Source organism: Neoarius graeffei, chromosome 1, assembly GCF_027579695.1.
Source record: "Neoarius graeffei isolate fNeoGra1 chromosome 1, fNeoGra1.pri, whole genome shotgun sequence".
Lineage (NCBI taxonomy): Eukaryota > Metazoa > Chordata > Actinopteri > Siluriformes > Ariidae > Neoarius > Neoarius graeffei.
Window position 1 is genome coordinate 130017245 of NC_083569.1, and position 18228 is coordinate 130035472.

At 43.5% G+C, this 18228-nt stretch overlaps 1 protein-coding gene across 1 annotated transcript in view; it reads left to right on the forward strand.

The window, feature by feature from the left end:
• slc22a23 (solute carrier family 22 member 23) overlaps window positions 1–7049 on the forward strand; it is a 98310-nt gene extending 91261 nt beyond the window's left edge. The window contains exon 10 of the mRNA XM_060917458.1: window positions 2971–7049. Coding sequence (XP_060773441.1) covers window positions 2971–3925 — 955 coding nt within the window. The 3' untranslated portion in view covers window positions 3926–7049. The remainder of the gene's footprint in view (window positions 1–2970) is intronic.
• Window positions 7050–18228: the final 11179 nt, after the last annotated feature.

Sequence of the window (18228 nt, forward strand, 5' to 3'; positions counted from 1 at the left end):
GATGCAAATTAAAATAATTTACCTAAAATTTGAATGATAATTAACAATGATATATCCCAGTTACTTTTTATTCAATATTAATAACAATAAACCTTCAGAATGAATACAAAGCTCCAATGTTTGACAAAAACACAAAGTGTTATCAGCGTAGTTACGAAGGAAATACTTCGTTGTTTGGAGACAGGTTTCACCGAGCGGCTATTATGCGCGAGACTTCATATTAGCCACAAAGTCAGGAAAATCTGTTCGTAAAATTACGTTATAATGACCAAATACAATGAAAAGTATTTTCCAGTCTCACCTGTGAAAGGTAATCCCATGTGATCTCGTTTGGACGGTAAACCTGTTGGTACAGTTAAACGCAGCACATGAATGAGGCATCTTTATTCTCGGCTACTGTCTAGACCAGGGGTTTTCAAAGTGTGGGAGAGTCAGCCCCCCCTCGGAGAGCAAATAAACAACAGCGCCCCCCCCCCCCTACAATTTTTGTTGTTGCTATACTTAATGTTCCATTCGTATTTTTAAAAAATGGTTGTTGTACACATTATTTTTTTCTTTTTCACATTTTAAACATCTGTGCTTTTTAAAACATCTTGTTTTACACATTTTAAACATCTCATAGCATCGTTAGCTAGCACCTCTTGGCAGACAACACACTGTGGCAGTGGAGCATCTTCAGATCCAGTCCATGAAAATCCAAACTTTAAATAATCGTGGTCATACTTCCTTCGTTTTCCAGTCCCCCAGGATTCCGCGGGCCTTTTTTGTGATTGTTGAGGGCTAAAATGTCTGATGTTGCGGGGGTTTTCCAAAAAAATTGCGATGAAAGTTGCGGTGTTTTTTAGGTTTTTGTTGCGATTACATTGCGGGAGGAAGTGAAAGTTGCGAGAAATTGTTGCGATTTTCTCTTTTTGTGATTAAAACAGCGATATGTTAAATATTAAGTTATTACTGAAAAACTATTGATTAAAAAAACAAAGAGAAATGGTCCTATAAACAACTTTACCAATATAAAAGACTACCAGGACTACAAAAATGCAGAAAAATAGGCTTTACTTATCCAAATGCACCTGTTGGTTCAAAAGTTAAAGTGCAGAGAACCTCACAGCACAACATGAAGTTACCTTAAAATATAATATAAATGCCTCAGCTTTCATGTAAGAAAAAAAACTATTAATACTAGTACTGTGTGCAGGCAGTCTCTCCTGAAGACTAAATTAAACAATAATTATAAACTAATAAAATAAATGGCTCAGGCTTCATAGAAGAAAAAAACAATTTGAACAGAATCTCACAGTATGATGCTGAAGCTGCCTAAACAATGGAAAATAAAATACCATTTTGGCAAAAATGTTGGCATCCATTAATTTCTTGTATTAAGTAAAAAAAAAATAAAGTGCACAGTCCTTCAGTGTAAACATAACACACTTTCAGTGTTGCCAGATACTGCTGACGTTTTCCAGTCCAAAATATGTTCAAAACCTGCCAAAATGCACTTGAAATCGCCCAATCTGGCAACACGACGCGCATGCTGCTTCTCTTGAACGTTAACACGGAAGTAAGGCGGAAGGTAGTTTGTCGACGTCACCTCAAGACGACGCCAATGATTGGTCAAATTTGCGGGAAAGTTGCGGTGATTGGATAATTGCAACACCGCCCTGAATTTGCGGAGATTGGTTGAATTTGCGCTGAAGTTGCAAATCGCAACATCCTGGAGGCTCTGTTTTTTTGCTTGGCCCAGACTTTGTCTCCTCACTCACTGTAGCTTTAGGTACTAAAAACCGATCCATTTTGTCTCTCACGTTGCGCCCCCCCTGAAGAACTCTGGCGCCCCCCAGGGGGGGCGCGCCCCACACTTTGAAAAGCCCTGGTCTAGACGCTATACCAGAGACGGCTGAAGAATCTCCACTTTGCCACATCCAATATGGCGGCGAGGATGACGTATGATTCTACGCAGAAGGCGGCGTCTATGTTTATATGTCTATGACTTCACGGTTGTCGGGATTCTCGCAATGCGGTGTGCGCATGATCAAAAGTGGAACGAAGTCTCGCTACCACAAGATAACGCGCGATTTCATAAGACTCTTTACTGGCTGTCTGTGGTGTACAGTACGTTTGTAAATGTTATGCGCTCTTTTATCATCGTGGGAATTGATTATAGCTCTAAATAAATATTGAAGTTTTTTTAAAGAATCCGTATAACTTTATTTATACGCCCGTATACTACGTTTATTGAATCAAATCCGTATAAAATACGGACATTCCGTATAGGTTGACATGTATGCTTATTTTTCTTTACTAAATTGAGGCCCAAATTGAGCTGCGCGTGCACACACCCCAAAGGCTGAAGCACAGGTCAGCTGATCTGTTCTGCAGCGCGTGTTGTGAGGGTGGTGAGGTTAGAGCTCCCTCTACTGGTGTGTGTTACTTTATCACTATTTTTCACCTCCCTTAAAAACACTAATTGGGTGTATAATTACTGACTGTATAAGTCATTTAGTGACAACTGTAACACAATAGCAGTCATTTTTGACAGTTTGAACTGACTACAAAAATAAATAGAGATGCACTAATTTAATAACTTATCAGGAGCAGACGATAACAGATCACCACAGAGAAACACCAGATCTAGAGTAAATATAAATGTCACCCAACACACAGGAAGCATGTGAAATTAACTGCCTGATATTCTGCCTCACCTGGTTTTTGCCTACTGCATAACATGCATGAATATCAGGAAACACTGATATTCATGCATGTTCAACAGAGCACAGGTTTGTTTATTTATAGTTACCGTAGCAACTCTGTAGCGGTCAATGCCTAAAGACTGCACAATGGTCTGCTCAATGGTGGAAGTGGACTCTAGGACAAAAAAATAAATAAAAATTTAGCTTTATAATAATGTTACAGTTGCACAAAGTGAATAACTCAATGACTTGGGTCTCTGTATCTCTGTGTTGTGCTGATCAGGGGAGGAGGTCTGGGTTTGGTGTTTGCGAGCGCTGGGTTTGGGATGCTGACGGAACCCATCATGGAGCTGCACAATCAGAAAGGCTACTTCCTGCACCATGTGATCTTCGCCTGCTGCACACTCATTTGCATCATCTGCATCCTACTGCTCCCCGAGTCGCGCCACCAACCCCTCCCAGAGTCTCTGTCCGAGGGCGAGGGCTACACCCGCCACCCCCTTCTGCCCCCCCAAAAGAAACGTGCTGAACAACTTCACCTGCTACCTGTCCCTCGCGGCCGGGACCATGCAAATGATGAGCAAGCCAGCAACCGTGCTAACGACTACTCCAATGTTAGAGGCACGCCTCTGCGAGAGGTGGCCGTGTCCACTGTTGAGTCCACTGCCTCATCCACCATCGCCCTTGATGATGAACCTGGTGAAGACCCTGGTGATGAACTTGATGCTGTAAGACTTAGTCTCAGGCATCTTAACAACTCGATACCTACAGCAACGGATTCACTTCCTGATCTCATTGTCAATGCCCCGAAACCTTATGCCTCAGAAACCCCACCCGCTCTTCAAAGTAGCCCCTCCCCAGTCACTCTAGATAGTGAAACCCCACCCAAAACGGATGATGATGTCACCAAGTCTCCAGTAGGTGCATCTGTGGATCTTCCTGAACTTGTAGCCCCACCCATTACAAATGTAGCTCCACCCACACTTTCATTCTGTCCCCCTCCATCCTCTTCCTCTCCTATAGACTCTGATCCTCTGTGGTCCCTGCCCCCTCAGTCAGGCTCCACCCCTTCAGAGCCTCCTTCACCAGCCATTTTAGATGAAACTGTGATACGGTCATTACCTCTGACTGTGACAGATCCAGTCCCCCGCTCTAAAGTGGACTCAACCATGTCCTCTCCCATAGATTCAGCCGTGGACTGTACCATCAGCACTGCTAATGGGGGAGCGTCATCCTGACAGGCATCAACATGGTGGGAATGTTTCTCAAATCCTTTGTCTTTGGCTGCTTCCCATGAGCTGCTGCAAAGGAATTTATGGACATAAACAAAAGAGAGGAGCTTGACACCACATGGGTGCTTTAAAGGGTGCTGACCAGAAGAAAAGCATGTCAATCTAAATCACCATGAATAACACTGGAATCACTGCTGCTGAGCGACTGTGAAGTGACAAACTCTGAGTAGTGAAACTTTAACATTTTACTGACTAATTCAGAGAAATGGCAAATGTGGAAATGGCCACAACAAAATTCACTGGAAACTAGTTTTAGTGTACTTTTTATTCCTGTGGTTTGTAAAAAAAAAAATGTGCTAAATGAAACCTGCCCAAAAGGGATTTTTTTTCATTAGCCAACACAGTCACTAAACTGTGTGTGTGTGTGTGTGTGTGTGTGTGTGTGTGTGTGTGTGTGTGTGTGTGTGTGAACCATCAAACCTGATTTTAATTCCTATCTACTAAACCCTCAAGAGTAAACCACTGAGCCCCAATCACTAAACCCTCAGGAGTGAATCACTGAGCTCCAATTACTAAACCCTCAAGAGTAAATAACTGAACCCTAATCACTAAACCCCAAGAGTGAATGACTGAGCCTGAGTCACTAAACCCTCAGGAGTGAATCACTGAGCCCTAGTCACTAAACCCCCAAGAGTAAATTACTGAGCCCTAGTCACTAAACCCCCAAGAGTTAATCACTGACCCCCGTCACTATACCATCAAGAGTGAATACTGAGCCCTAATCACTAAACCCTCTGGAGCGAATAACTGAGCCATAGTCACTAAACCCCCAAGAGTAAATCACTGAGCCCCAGTCACTGTACCATTAAGAGTGAATCACTGAGCCCTAATCACTAAACCCTCAGGAGTGAATAACTGAGCCATAGTCACTAAACCCCAATAGTAAATCACTGATCCCTAGTCACTAAACCCCCAAGAGTAAATAATTGACACCTAATCACTAAACCCCCAAGAGTAAATCACTGAGCCCTACTCACTAAACCCTCACGAGTTAATCACTGAGCCCTAATCACTAAACACTCGAGTGAATCACTGAGCCCCAGTCACTATACCATCAAGAGTGAATCATTGAGCCCTAGTCACTAAACCCCAAGAGTAAATCACTGAGCCCTAGTCACTACACCCTCAATAGTAAATAATTGACACCTAGTCACTAAACCCCCAAGAGTAAATCACTGAGCCCTAGTCACTACACCCTCAATAGTAAATAATTGACACCTAATCACTAAACCCCCAAGAGTAAATCACTGAGCCCTAATCACTAAACACTCGAGTGAATCACTGAGCCCCAGTCACTATACCATCAAGAGTGAATCACTGAGCCCTAATCACTAAACCCTCAGGAGTGAATCACTGAGCCATAGCATTAAACTGTGGTCTCACATCTGTAACTTAATTCCCTAAGACTGACTGACAAACCCCTAACTCTGAACCCTAACCGTACTCCTCTTTTTAGGGAGGTGGGGCACCTTAGTGGAATAGGACAAAGCCTTGCTGCTTAGGTGACCTGTTGAGTGAATGAGCTTTTGGGTACATACCCACACTACTGATGAAGGGATAGTGAGTACTGGAACAAAGTCCTAAACCCTGACCCCTAAACACTTCGTTGAAAAGGGATGGATGGTGTAATAACATAGACTGAGACTCCTAATACAGGTCAAAGGTCAAAGCCTAGAGAGAGAGAGTGTGTGTGTGTGTGTGTGTGTGTGTGTGTGTGTGTGGTGTCAGGATGTTTCTGTCGATGTATCTGTATCACCATGGCAACAGAGCATGTAAACATGATGTTGCAGAAGCTCAAGTGAACTAATGTGAACACACGTGATGATGCACGACAGGTGTGGAGTGGCTTTAGATGGATTTTTTTTTTTAAGAATGTGTAAATATAAACACACAATGGGCGTGGCTACTGAGGAAGCAATAATGTATTTATTTACTGACATTTTATTGTTATGTGAAATGTTTATTTTATCTTTTATATGAATGAACATTGGCACACAGATGGGATTCACCTCAGAAACATTATAAAATACTAATATTAATATTTATAGTAATTAACGTATTTTTCCAGACTATAAGGTTTTAAATGAAGTCGCATGTACATTATGTTTAACTCAGATGTGACTTTAATTAGCTTTAACTATCTTCCTATCAAACTTGGCTTCTTATTTTAAGAACACAAATATTTCACCCATTATTAGCTAGCATGGTACCAAACTGTCTAATATTAATCTAGAGAGTATTTTATGAGTATTTTAAGTTTTAAAAGATGGTCGTGATGTCACTTGAAGCTCATTTTGACCCAGAGAATAATTTTATTCAGATATTCAAATGACTTTTCTAAAAAAAGAAACATTTATATTGATGCTTTTTATTCCACACTTTCTCTCCAATTTGTTCTCATGCTAATTCCCACCAGCTCACCTCTGTCACATGAGGGCGACCAGCCATTGGGGTGAAGGTGAACACATGCTTCCTCTAAGACACATGAAGCCAGCCATATGCATCTTCTCCAACTGCTGGGCAGCACAACACACTCCGAGGGAAATGCCTTCTGCCTTCTTCCACATTCATGAGCTCACAGATGCCATGATTGGCTCGTGTTGCTGTGATTGACAGGGGAGAGAGCACATGCCCCTCCTACCCAGACAGCATGGACCATGTTACTCATTTGGCTTCTGGCCACAGATGCCTGTGGCATTGTCAGTATTCAAGCTTGTGATATTGATGTTCTTTTTCTTTTCTTTTAAAAAAATTAGACACACTTATAGTCAGGAAAAATACGCTAATTTGGAATGATTTTGGATTTATTGCATTTCACTGAAGAGCAGGAAGTGCAAAATGTATTTTTAACTATAGTTTGATTTGCTAAAATACTCTGAGTATTGTTTTAGCAGCAGGGCAATGAAGTATTGAAAAGATATGATTAGCCAATGTTTTTAGCCATACTCGCAAATGTGGTGGTTTTTATTTCCCCTCAGTGCCATGAGGACAGTGTTCATGAGGGTCCATGTGTCAGACATAATGTCATTAATAAAGAGTAAAATCATGTGAAAGAACACAGCAAACCTAATGCGCTGCGTGTCAGGGGTCAGTTATTAGCATACCAATTATTGTTAGCATGATGACAACAACATGATGAAGTCTGCCTCTTCATATTAGCACTGTTCACTGTTTGGTTTAAAACACATTAAAATTAAATGGAAGCGTGGAGAGACTATCACACTCAAACTGACTTAACAGAATTTTCATAGTGCTTTGTGCTATTCAATTTAATTTTATTTATATAGCACTTTTAATAATAAACACCACAAAGCAGCTTTACAGAAGTCCAGAGTTTGATTCTTAAGGAGGAAGCCAGAGGTGACGGTAGTGAGGAAAAACTCTGAGACAATGTGAGAAAGAAACTAGTCTCAAAGAAAATACATCCTCTTCTGGGTGACACAAAATAGTGCGATTATTAATCATGACTCTTCCACAACTGTAACGCACATAGAACTGTCTCACTCTGTAGTGTAAACGGAACGTTAGCACAAGCATTTGGATCTTTTCGATTTCGTTAAAAGTTTTAGTTTTAAGTCTGTCGTGTCCAAGTGAAGTTATTCACTGAATAATGATTGAGACTTTGGCATAAAACATCCACATTAATCTTTCGGGTATCTGTGTGGTAACATACAGAGCAATAAAATAACATTATAAAATGTGGATTTAGTTGATTGGGCTGTTGCACTCTGCAGTTCTGTTTAAAATCCAACACAAGTTTAATTAATACAAGAGAGAAAACACTGGGTTTCGTGTGAGTAGGGTTAGGAGTTTGCTACTGAGAGTATTATTACTCTCAACTAATACACAGTTTACATGACTCATTTAACACACACATTAGTACTGTGAAGTCATGGCCTTATGATTAGAGAAGAAGCTTTGGGCCGAAAGGTCACTGGTTCAGTTCCCTGGACCAGCAGGAATGGCTGAAGTGCCCTTGAGCAAGGCACCTAACCCCAACTGCTCCCCAGGCTGCTCTGGGTGTGCTGTACATTGCTCTGGATAAGAGCATCTGCTAAACGCCTGTAATGTAATGTAACATTAATCTATACTGATCCAAGATGTCTACACTTTACATTACCCTTATCTAACATGCAGATGTTCCTCTACTCTCATCGAACACACACACACCTCTACATTACTCTCATCTGATGGATATGTTACTCTATCACATGGCTCCAGGGCTAGACAAACTACTCAGAATATTTTCTTGACACTTAAGAACATTTCAAACTCAAGTCTCAATCAGTGAACAGTTGACAACTTCTGTTTGACACAATAGACTTTAAATTAAAACTAATGATGTTCATACTCAAGTTCCTTTTAACACACATAGTACTATTGACTATAGATTAGATTAGATAGAACTTTATTGATCCCTTTGGGAGGGTTCCCTCAGGGAAATTAAGATTCCAGCAGCATCATTACAGATAAACAGAGAACAGAAAATAGAGAAAAAACTTCTAGATAAATTAAGTATTTACATATACAAATATAAAAAGAATAAGATATGGGGAAGAGAGGAAGGGGGGCAGCAGGAGAGATATTGCACTTGTAGGTACACAACCCGTCTCTTTAAGAAACTACATTTCCCATCAGCCAACTTCCACGTTGACCTGCGTCATGCCGGGACAGGATCACCAACATTACATCCTCCATGAAGGCATAAATAATGGAACAACGCTTCCGCTCTTCCTCTTTCCGTCCGGAGCAGCCGCCTGAACACAAGGAGGAATCGCTCGCTCCGCCGAGCAAACCCAGAAAGACCTCTTTCTTGCAAGATCCACAATTTAGCGCGATTTCTTTCTTACCCTTGGCCAAGGTAGACTCCAGAGTCGCGCGATTTTTTAACTCAGTCGAGTTACAACCGGTTTTATTCATATTAGAAGTGACGTCACGACTGCCGCCCAAGCAGTTTAATTCAAAGTTATAGGAAAGCAGCTGGACCCTTTCTTTTTCTTAACTGGAGCGCTGTGCACATTGTTCTACAAAGATCTTCTTCCCACGAGTTACAAAGCGTCAGACCAAGAATTCTTTGTTTTCTACGGAAGGCTCCACGAGCTCCCGTGAAACTCAGCCTCTCCAAGTAATTCTCTGCGCCTCACGGAAGCGACTCACGTGCTCCACAACGGCGAAACTCCAAAAGTCTCGGAACATCTCTTCATAATCTTGCTAGAGGCAAGATACTGAGTAAGACTTGGCATTTGGGCATAATTAAAGCTAGTCTTAGGAATTTGCTTTTATTGAAGTAGTGTGAATTTAAACTCAGGTTTAATTGTTTACACTGTTCGACACGCAGCGTGTTGAATTGATGATTGTTTATTTTGTTTTAATCTCTCAATTGTTTAATAGATAGGCTTTGCATGCTTCTCTTTATTCCTTATTAACACCCTTTTGTCTTAACTCAACGAGGTAGGATCCTTGGGCCTTAGCTAGCCACATATGGCTAATTCTTTGTCTAATTAGCAACCAAAGCTAGCTCACCAGGCCTCACAAACACCTTAGCTAAACACATGGCTAATTCTTTTGTTCCATTAGCCTCCAGGGCTAATTGTATTGTCTCAAGGGATCACAAGGCCTCCACCACGTGGAGTTAGCTACACAGAGTTAATCTTTTGTCTCTAACACGTGGCGGTCCTCCCCCCCACACACAAACACACCTTAGCTAGCATTCCTTTACCTTAGCTAGCAACCCACACTAGCCTTTCTTTTGCTAGGCCATAGGCCTTACCACGTGGTGGTCCTCCCCCACACTCCCAAACACACCTTTAGCTAGCAACCAGAGCTAAATCCTTTGTTCTCAAACCCCACGTGGTGACACCCCCTCCTTAGCTAGCATTCCTTTGTCTTAGCTTAGCCACACGAGGTTAATCTAAGCACACACAAACACGTGGTCACCAGGCCTCACCAGGCCACTCACAAACACACCTTAGCTAGCTTTCTTTTGTCTTAGCTTAGGCACACGAGGTTAATCTAGGCCTTCACCACGTGGCCCCCCCACAAACACATGTGGAGTTAGCTACAAGAGCTAACCCTTTTTGTAGGCCACACACAAGGTCTCTCTCACACATACAAACATATCTTAATTAGCACACAAAGCTAATCTTTTGTCTTCTGCTCAGGCCATAGGGCCTTTCACACACACACACACACACACACACACACACACACACACACACACACACACACACACACACACACATCATATTTGTATATAATGATTCCATCTGCTATTATCCATTTTTATCTTTGTATAATAAATTCCATTATTACTGAAACTGTGTGTTTATTTGTGTTCCGATATTTATGAAGTCACACAATCTCCAAGAATTCAAAGGTGCATATGATTTATGTAATATAGTAAGTGATCATAATAATTTTGGAATATACCATAATTTAGCTGTTTGGTAATTTATTATTAAGCACCAAAACTAATGGTATTAATTAATGAGACTGAGTCCATGAGTGATTTAATGATAATATGAGACTGATTCAATTTAATTATTAACCTTCAGATTTAATGAGATTGATCACTTGATAATTACCAAATGCACCTACACACTTTATATTGCATATTGTCCAGTATTGCTTATTGTTAGGCTAGGCTACTGCTCCTTCCTGTCCTGTCCTCCCATTACCCCTCCTCCCCCTCAGAGAGGAGTTATACAGTCTGATGGCATGAGGGACAAAGGAGTTTTTAAGTCTGTTCATCCTGCACTTGGGAAGGAGCATTCTGTCACTGAACAGGCTCCTCTGGTTGCTGATGACAGTCTGCAGAGGGTAACTGGCATCGTCCATGATGTTCAATAGTTTGTCCATAGTCCTCTGCCACCATCGCCAGAGTGTCCAGCTTCATGCCGACCACAGAGCCGGCCTGCCTGATCAGTGTGTCCAGCCTGGATGTGTCCTTCTTGGATGTGCTGCCCCCCAGCACACCACGGTGTAAAACAGGACACTGGCGACCACAGACTGATAGAACATCCACAGGAGTTTCCTGCAGATGTTAAAGGACCGCAGCCTCCTAAGGAAGTATAGCCTGCTCTGTCCCTTCCTGTATAAGTGATTGGTGTTGCAAGTCCAGTCCAGTTTGCTGTCCAGCCACAGCCCAAGGAATCCATACTTGTAGGAATCCACAGCCTCCACCTCGACTCCCTCAATCAGAACTGGTCGTGACCTTGGTCTGGACCTCCCAAAGTCAATGACCAGCTCCTTGGTCTTCAAGGTGTTGAGCTGCAGATGGTTCCTGTTGCACCACAGTTATAGAAGAGAAATTATTTATAAATCGCACTATCCAGTGTCACCCACAAGAGGATGGGGTCCCTTTTGAGTCTGGTTTCTCTCAAGACTCAAAAGGGAACCCGTTTTATCTTCATGTCATCTCAGGGAGGTTTTTGTCCTTTTCACCATCACCTCTAGCTTGCTTATTAGTGATAAATTAAAACACACACACACCTCCAGATTACCATATAGAGAGCGTGCACGTGACGTCACGAGGTCACGTGATATTTGTTTATCTGCCATCTTGGATGGCAAGGCCGCGCATAGAACTTAGACGAACCCGTTCTAATTATCAAGTGTGTGGGAGTAGATCTTTCGAGAATGGTTATATCTTGTTCAGCATTTGGTTGTACCAATAGACAGGGCCAAAAGGAGGGCCTGTCATTTTATAGATTCTCCGCAGACGAGGAGAGACGTGCAAAATGGGTGTCCGCTGTGCGAAGAGAAAACTGGTACCCCAGCTCTACCAGCCGAATTTGTAGTGAACACTTCATATCAGGTAGGTGTAATCTTAATTCAATACTCCTAGTACATCTGTTAAGTTGATTTTCGGATTGAATGATAACTGCATACTTAGAAACTAGACAGTCTCTAATGTTTAAAATGGCTATGCCTAGCCCTGCTACCCTGGCCTAGTCTATGACAATGTTTTATCTTTTTGGCTCATATATGCCTTTGAAAGGCCAATCCATAGTAGGGATGGCGAAAACTAAAAAAAATCTTGACTGACCACCGAGCCTCATCAGCCGGTTAAAGTCGGTTAACTATGAGTTTAAACAGGGATGCAAACGGCGGATGCCGCCTTTTTCACGGCTGAATCGTGCAGATCCGATTTTTTTTTTTTGGGGGGGGGGGCGTTGGAGTGTCTGAATAATTTCATCAAAGTAAATTCTGTATTAAAATTACTAAATAAGCAAATGCCTTACAGTCCATGAAACATAGGAAGTATGAGAAGAAAACTGCCCACGTTTTCGCGGAAGCTGCGCAGATTTACTGTTTTTCAGACAAAAACATACATATTTACAACCCTGTTATTATCTGGAACTGAGTTTAGATTTCGAACATTCTTACGATAAAACATCCTGCATAGTCTCTTTATGATAAACGTCTTAATGCCACTTACCCATGAGGTTATCAAGTAGACATTCTTCTTCGGAACCTTCCAGAGGTATAGTTGGGATACCCATCCCGCAACAAAATATTTATAAGCTTCCAGGCTCTTGTAAGCTTTGAGGGCTTTGCCAGTGTAACACGATTCACGAGTAACAAGAAAATTGTAAATGTCGTGGTAGGCCAGATCGGGCAAATCGCTGGCACCGCAGCTCCAAATTTCCCTGAACAAGGATTGCGGCAAGTTGTACGGATCTGCAATCCCCAACCTGGAACACTTTTCCACGTAACGCTGCCTCATGTCACCTTCAAGATGCTGAACAAACTTAGACAAGTAACCGAGTGATGTAGATGGGGTATTTTCCGAATTTTCTTGGGGATTACTCGCAAGGTAAACAATCCTGATGCCATCCAATATGGCGGAGTACACACGTGTGGGTCACGTGACTGCACATCCTCTATAGCTGCCTTGTGCAATGTCAAGACAAGTCAATTTATTTGTATAGCACTTTTAACAACATTGTCACATAGCAGCTTTATGGAAAAATAAAGATTTTAAACATATGAGCTAACAAATTTATCCCTTATGAGCAAGCCTGAGGCAACAGTGTGTCAGAATGCAAGCACTTACAGATGTATGGGCAGAAGAAGTAGAGAAACAAACTGATAACGAAGCCAAATTGAGAGACAGAAATCATGGTCATAGACTAGCGAGGGTCGGGCAATCGGCAAACAACTAAGAAGAGGCGAGACCAAGAGTGGAAACGAGAAAGGGCAGAAAAAGAGTCAGTGAACAATAAGCAGTCAGAGAAATAAGGCTTGGTATGTACTGGGAAGAGCAGAACAATACTTCACGCTGAAGTGGCATGTGTGTGAGGCTTATATGGGGAGAGTGGTGATTAAGGAAATGAGTGTCAGCTGCGTTCAAAACTCAGGAGACAGAGGGCGCTGTGAGACTTGGGAGTTGTAGTTTGAAGTGTCCATGTTTGTAGTCAAGGGGTTTTCAACTGATTCACTGACAGAACCCCCCACCCCCACCGAGGAGCTCACTCTGGGAGCCGCATTCTTCTTGGGACAACCCTTACCTCTGGGTGCTGGTTTGTCAGGGTGTTGCGTGTGGAATTCTTGCATGAGCAGCAGATCTAGGATGTCTTTGGCAACGACCCAGCTCTGTTCTTCAGGGCCGTAACCCTTCCAATCTACCAGGTACTCGATTTGTCCTCTTTGTCTGGAGTTGAGGATCTTATTTACCTGATAGATGGGTTCTCCCTCGATGTCAAAATCTGGGTGCTGCTGAACCAATGTGTTCTTAGCAAGGGGCCCTGGGATGGCAGGTTTTAGACTGGAGACGTGAAATGTAGATGCTAACCTGCTGTGAGGGTGGAGTTCCAAACAGTATGGGACCTCATTTATCTGACGAAGGACTTTGAACGGTCCTATATATCATGGCTGTAGCTTCCTACAAGTGTTAGGTTACCTTAGGCGCCTAGTTGCCACCCATACTTTGTCTCCTGGTGAAAAGTCTGGATTGTTTGCCCAATGTTTATCTGCATACTCCTTATATTGGGCATTGACTGTTACAAGACGTTGGTGGACCTCTTCCCATACTGTCTGGCTGCAAGAAAACCAATCTTCTACAGATTGTACTTGGCTGGGCGTGTCGTCCCAGGGGAACAAAGGTGGTTAGTAGCTGAGTATGCACTGGAGTGGAGTCAACTGCGTTGTGGAATGTCTAAGGGAATTCTGTGCATACTCGGCCCACGGGAGGAATCGTGCCCAGTCCCCCGGGTTACGTATGCAGAAAATCCTTAAGAAGCAGCCAATTTTCTGATTGGATCTTTCAACTTGGTCATTAGATTGAGGATGATATCCAGAAGTGAGACTCATAGATACCCCCAGTCTCTCCATGAAACATATCCAGAAGCGTGAGATGAACTGAGGGCCCCAATCGCTGACAATGTCCTCAGGCAGGCCATAGTATCTGAAGACATGCTGAAATAGTAGTTCAGCGGTTTGATGTGCTGTGGGGATGCCAGGTAATGGGATGAGTCTAAGAGCCTTTGAGAAGCGGTCAATGATAACCATTATGGTGGTGCTACCCTGAGAGAGAGGGAGGTCAGTGATGAAATCAATGGCTAAGTGTGACCAGGGTATCTGAGGTACAGGGAGTGGACAGAGTTTACCTGCTGGCGGAGTTCTGGGAACTTTGGCTTGGGCGCACATGGAGCATGAAGCAATGAAATGGTTGATATCCGTGATCATGCTGTCCCACCAATAATTGTTCTTTAACAACTGGTGGGTGCATTGGCTGCCGGGGTGTCCAGTGGTAGGAGATGCATGAGCCCAGGTGATGAGTTTATCTCTGAGACACTTTGGTACATGCAGAAGTCTCGGGGGGAGGCTGTGGGGTAAGGTCAGAGGTTGTGCGTCCCTTATCTCCCTATCTACACTAGGTCCCAGGTGATGGACTGTGCAAAGCACTGCTGAGGAAGAATGGAGTGCGTGACTGTGTCCTGATGAGGCATGGCAAAGACTCAGGATAGTGCATCAGCCTGAGTGTTCTTGGAGCCTGGATGGAAAGATATGGTGAAATCAAAACGTGTGAAAAGAATACCCACCTGGCCTGGCGTGGGTTTAATATCTTTGCCTTTCTGAGATACTCCAGGTTCTTATGGTCTGTGAGGATGATAAATGGATGAGTAGCTCCCTCTAACCAGTGACGCCATTCTTCAAGGGCTAATTTTATGGCAAGTAACTCTCTGTTCCCCCCATCATAATTCCTTTCAGCAGATGAAAGTTTCCTGGAAAAGAAGGCTACAGGATGAATTCTCAACTTTTCCCCAAGATGTTGAGATAAAATGGCACCTACCCTGGGCATACCTAACAACCTCTCCCCCCCAATGTGTCCCTCTGAGTTACATGTCAGTCCTGGGATCGAGATGCTGAACCTCTTCTGCTCCTTGGACCTGCCTGATCCATCCTGGTGCCCTATGTCTGGTTGGAGTCTCATCGCATCGCTCCTGAGGAGGACTGCCCCATCTGGACAGTTGAAAGTCACACTTGGAGGAAGCTTTGGATACTTACAGTAATGCTTTTATGGCTGAGGACTACAGTTGACTTGCTAACTTTAGGACTGCAGTTGTCATGAACAGTTTTGCACTCAAGTTTCCATCAATGAAGAGTTTATAAGATCAACGAAACTGACTTCATGTTAAAACTGTTAATGTTATAGTCATGTTGTCTGTTGTTGCCCAAATGAGGCTGGGTTCCCTTTTGAGTCTGGTTCCTCTCTAGGTTTCTTCCTCATGTCATCTGAGGGAGTTTTTCCTTGCCACCGTCACCACAGGCTTGCTCATTGGGGATAGATTAGGGATAAAACTAGCTCGTTTTAAGTCGTTCAAATTCTGTAAAGCTGCTTTGTGACAATGTTTATTGTTAAAAGCGCTATACAAATAAACTTGATTTGACCTACCCCGATATGTGATGCATCTACCTCAAGGATGAAAGGTTTTGATGGGGTGGGATGTTGTAATACCAGAGCAGAGGTAAAAGCTTGCTTCAAACATTCAAAGGCCTCTTTTGCCATGGGGTTCCACTGAGACCCTTCTTGAGCAAGGCGGTTAAGGGTGTGGCGACCGTACTGAAGCACCTAATGAAGTGGCGATATAAATTGGCAAAGCCCAGGAAACATTGGAGGTCCTTGATGGACTTGGGAGTGGGCCAGAACATGACTGCTGAAACCTTGGATGAGTCCATGCTAACCCCTTCAGTATTGATGACATAGCCTAGGAAATTGACACGTCTCTGATGGAATTCACATTTCTCCACTTTGACATACAGGTGGTTCTGGAGCAGGTGAGTGAGAACAGTTTGAACATGATCCTGGTGATTTGCTTCGTCTGGAGAGTAGATGAGGATATCATCAATATATGCGATGGCGTATTTGCCTAGCATGTCCTGTAGAATGTCATTTATGAGACACTGGAACACACCAGGCGCTGAAGAAAGGCCATAAGGCATTACCTGGTATTCAAAGTGACCGGCGGTAGTGCTGAAGGCGGTTTTCCACTCATCGCCCCTTTTGATTCTAATTAGATTATAAGCGCTGCGTAAGTTGAGTTTGGAAAAGATTTTCACTGATTGGAGTTGCTCCAAAGCTGCCGGAACCAAGGGAAGTGGATATGGATACTTTACTGAGACTTGATTAAGCCCTTTATAATCAATGCAGGGCCGGAAGCCACCACCCCATTTCTCCACAAAAAAGAATCCCACTGAGGCTAGAGATCTAGAAGGTCAAACGTAACCTTGCTTGAGGGCCTCCTGGATATATTCCTCCATAGCTGTGTCCTCCTTCTGGGATAGTGGGTAAATGCGGCCTCGTGGTGGTGACATACCTGGCAGCAAGTCAATTGTGCAGTTGTAAGGACGATGAGGTGGTAACCCATATGCTTTTCCCTTGCTAAACACTTCTTTGATGTCTAAGTAGCACTCAGGGATGTTGTCAAGGGAATCAGGTTGAGGGCTTTCCACCAAAGTTGAAGAATGTTGACTCGCGATCGATCTATGCAATTGTGGAAGCAGCCTGGTGACCACTGGAGGATTTCCTTATTTTGCCAGGAGATCAAGGGGTCATGAAGTTGTAGCCAAGGGTAGCCAAGGACAATGTCATGGTTCTGTGTAGCGGTGACGTAGAGAGAGATGAGTTCTGAGTGCAATGCCCCAACCTGAATGTGAAGAGGCACGGTGTGCCTAGTGATGAGACCCTCTCTTATGGGCCCTCCATCAATGACTCGGATGCTGAGTGTGCTTTGGAGAAGGGTGGTTGGCAGGTTGAACCTCTGGGTAACTGAGTCGCTGACAAAGTTCCCCTCTGCTCCTGAGTTGATAAAAGCAGAGAGTACATATGTGGCATCTGCCAACCTTTACAGTACAGGAACCTTAAACGATTTGGAATTAAAAGTTTGTGTTGGACTCACAGTTCTTGTTGGGGTTGCTGTATGGGATGATCAGAGGGTGCACTGCCTGAGCTGGTGTTCAGCAGTCCCACAGTAAAAGCATAAGCCCTCCCATTTCCTCCTGAGATGTTCAGACCATGACAGTCAAGTACATGACACTTCCATAGGTGAACTGCTGTCAGATGACTGAACCGGTTGAACGCTTTCCTGAATGGAGGGGTGGGGTGTCAATAGATGATCCAAGCAAATGGCTTGGTCAATGAGTGAGTCCAGACTGTACTGTTCATCTTTGCAGGCGAGCTCACTGAGGATTTCTGGACGCAGGCCTTGAAGAAAAACAGCCTTCAGAGCTGGATCATTCCACCCACTGGCTGCTGCCAGCATCCTGAAGTCTAGGGCGTATTCAGCCATGCTTAGGGAACCTTAAGAAATGCTGAGAAGGCTCTCTCCTACCTCAATTCCCTTGGGTTCATGGTCGAAGACCCTCTTAAATTGGGCAAGAAACTGCTCATAAGACTTAGCTTGTTCCTCTCCTTGGTTCTAAACAGCGCTGGCCCATCGGCGTGCTTTGCCCATGAGAAAAGAGAAGAGAACTTCACAATTTTATGTGCATCAGACAGTTCAGGCATAGTAGCAAAATACATGGAGCATTGTAACAGGAAGCCCTTACATGCATTCGTGTCACCAGCAACTCTTTCTGGAGCTGGAAGTTGCAGCCCGGGGTAGGAGAAGCTTTGGGACATGCTAGGAGGGCCTGCGACATCACAGAAGCTAATTGCGCCTTCCGGGTGTTGAGGTCCGCTAGCATCTGCTGATGTTCTCCTAGAAGACGTTCCTGAGCATTGAGCGCAATCTGTTGCGCTTCCT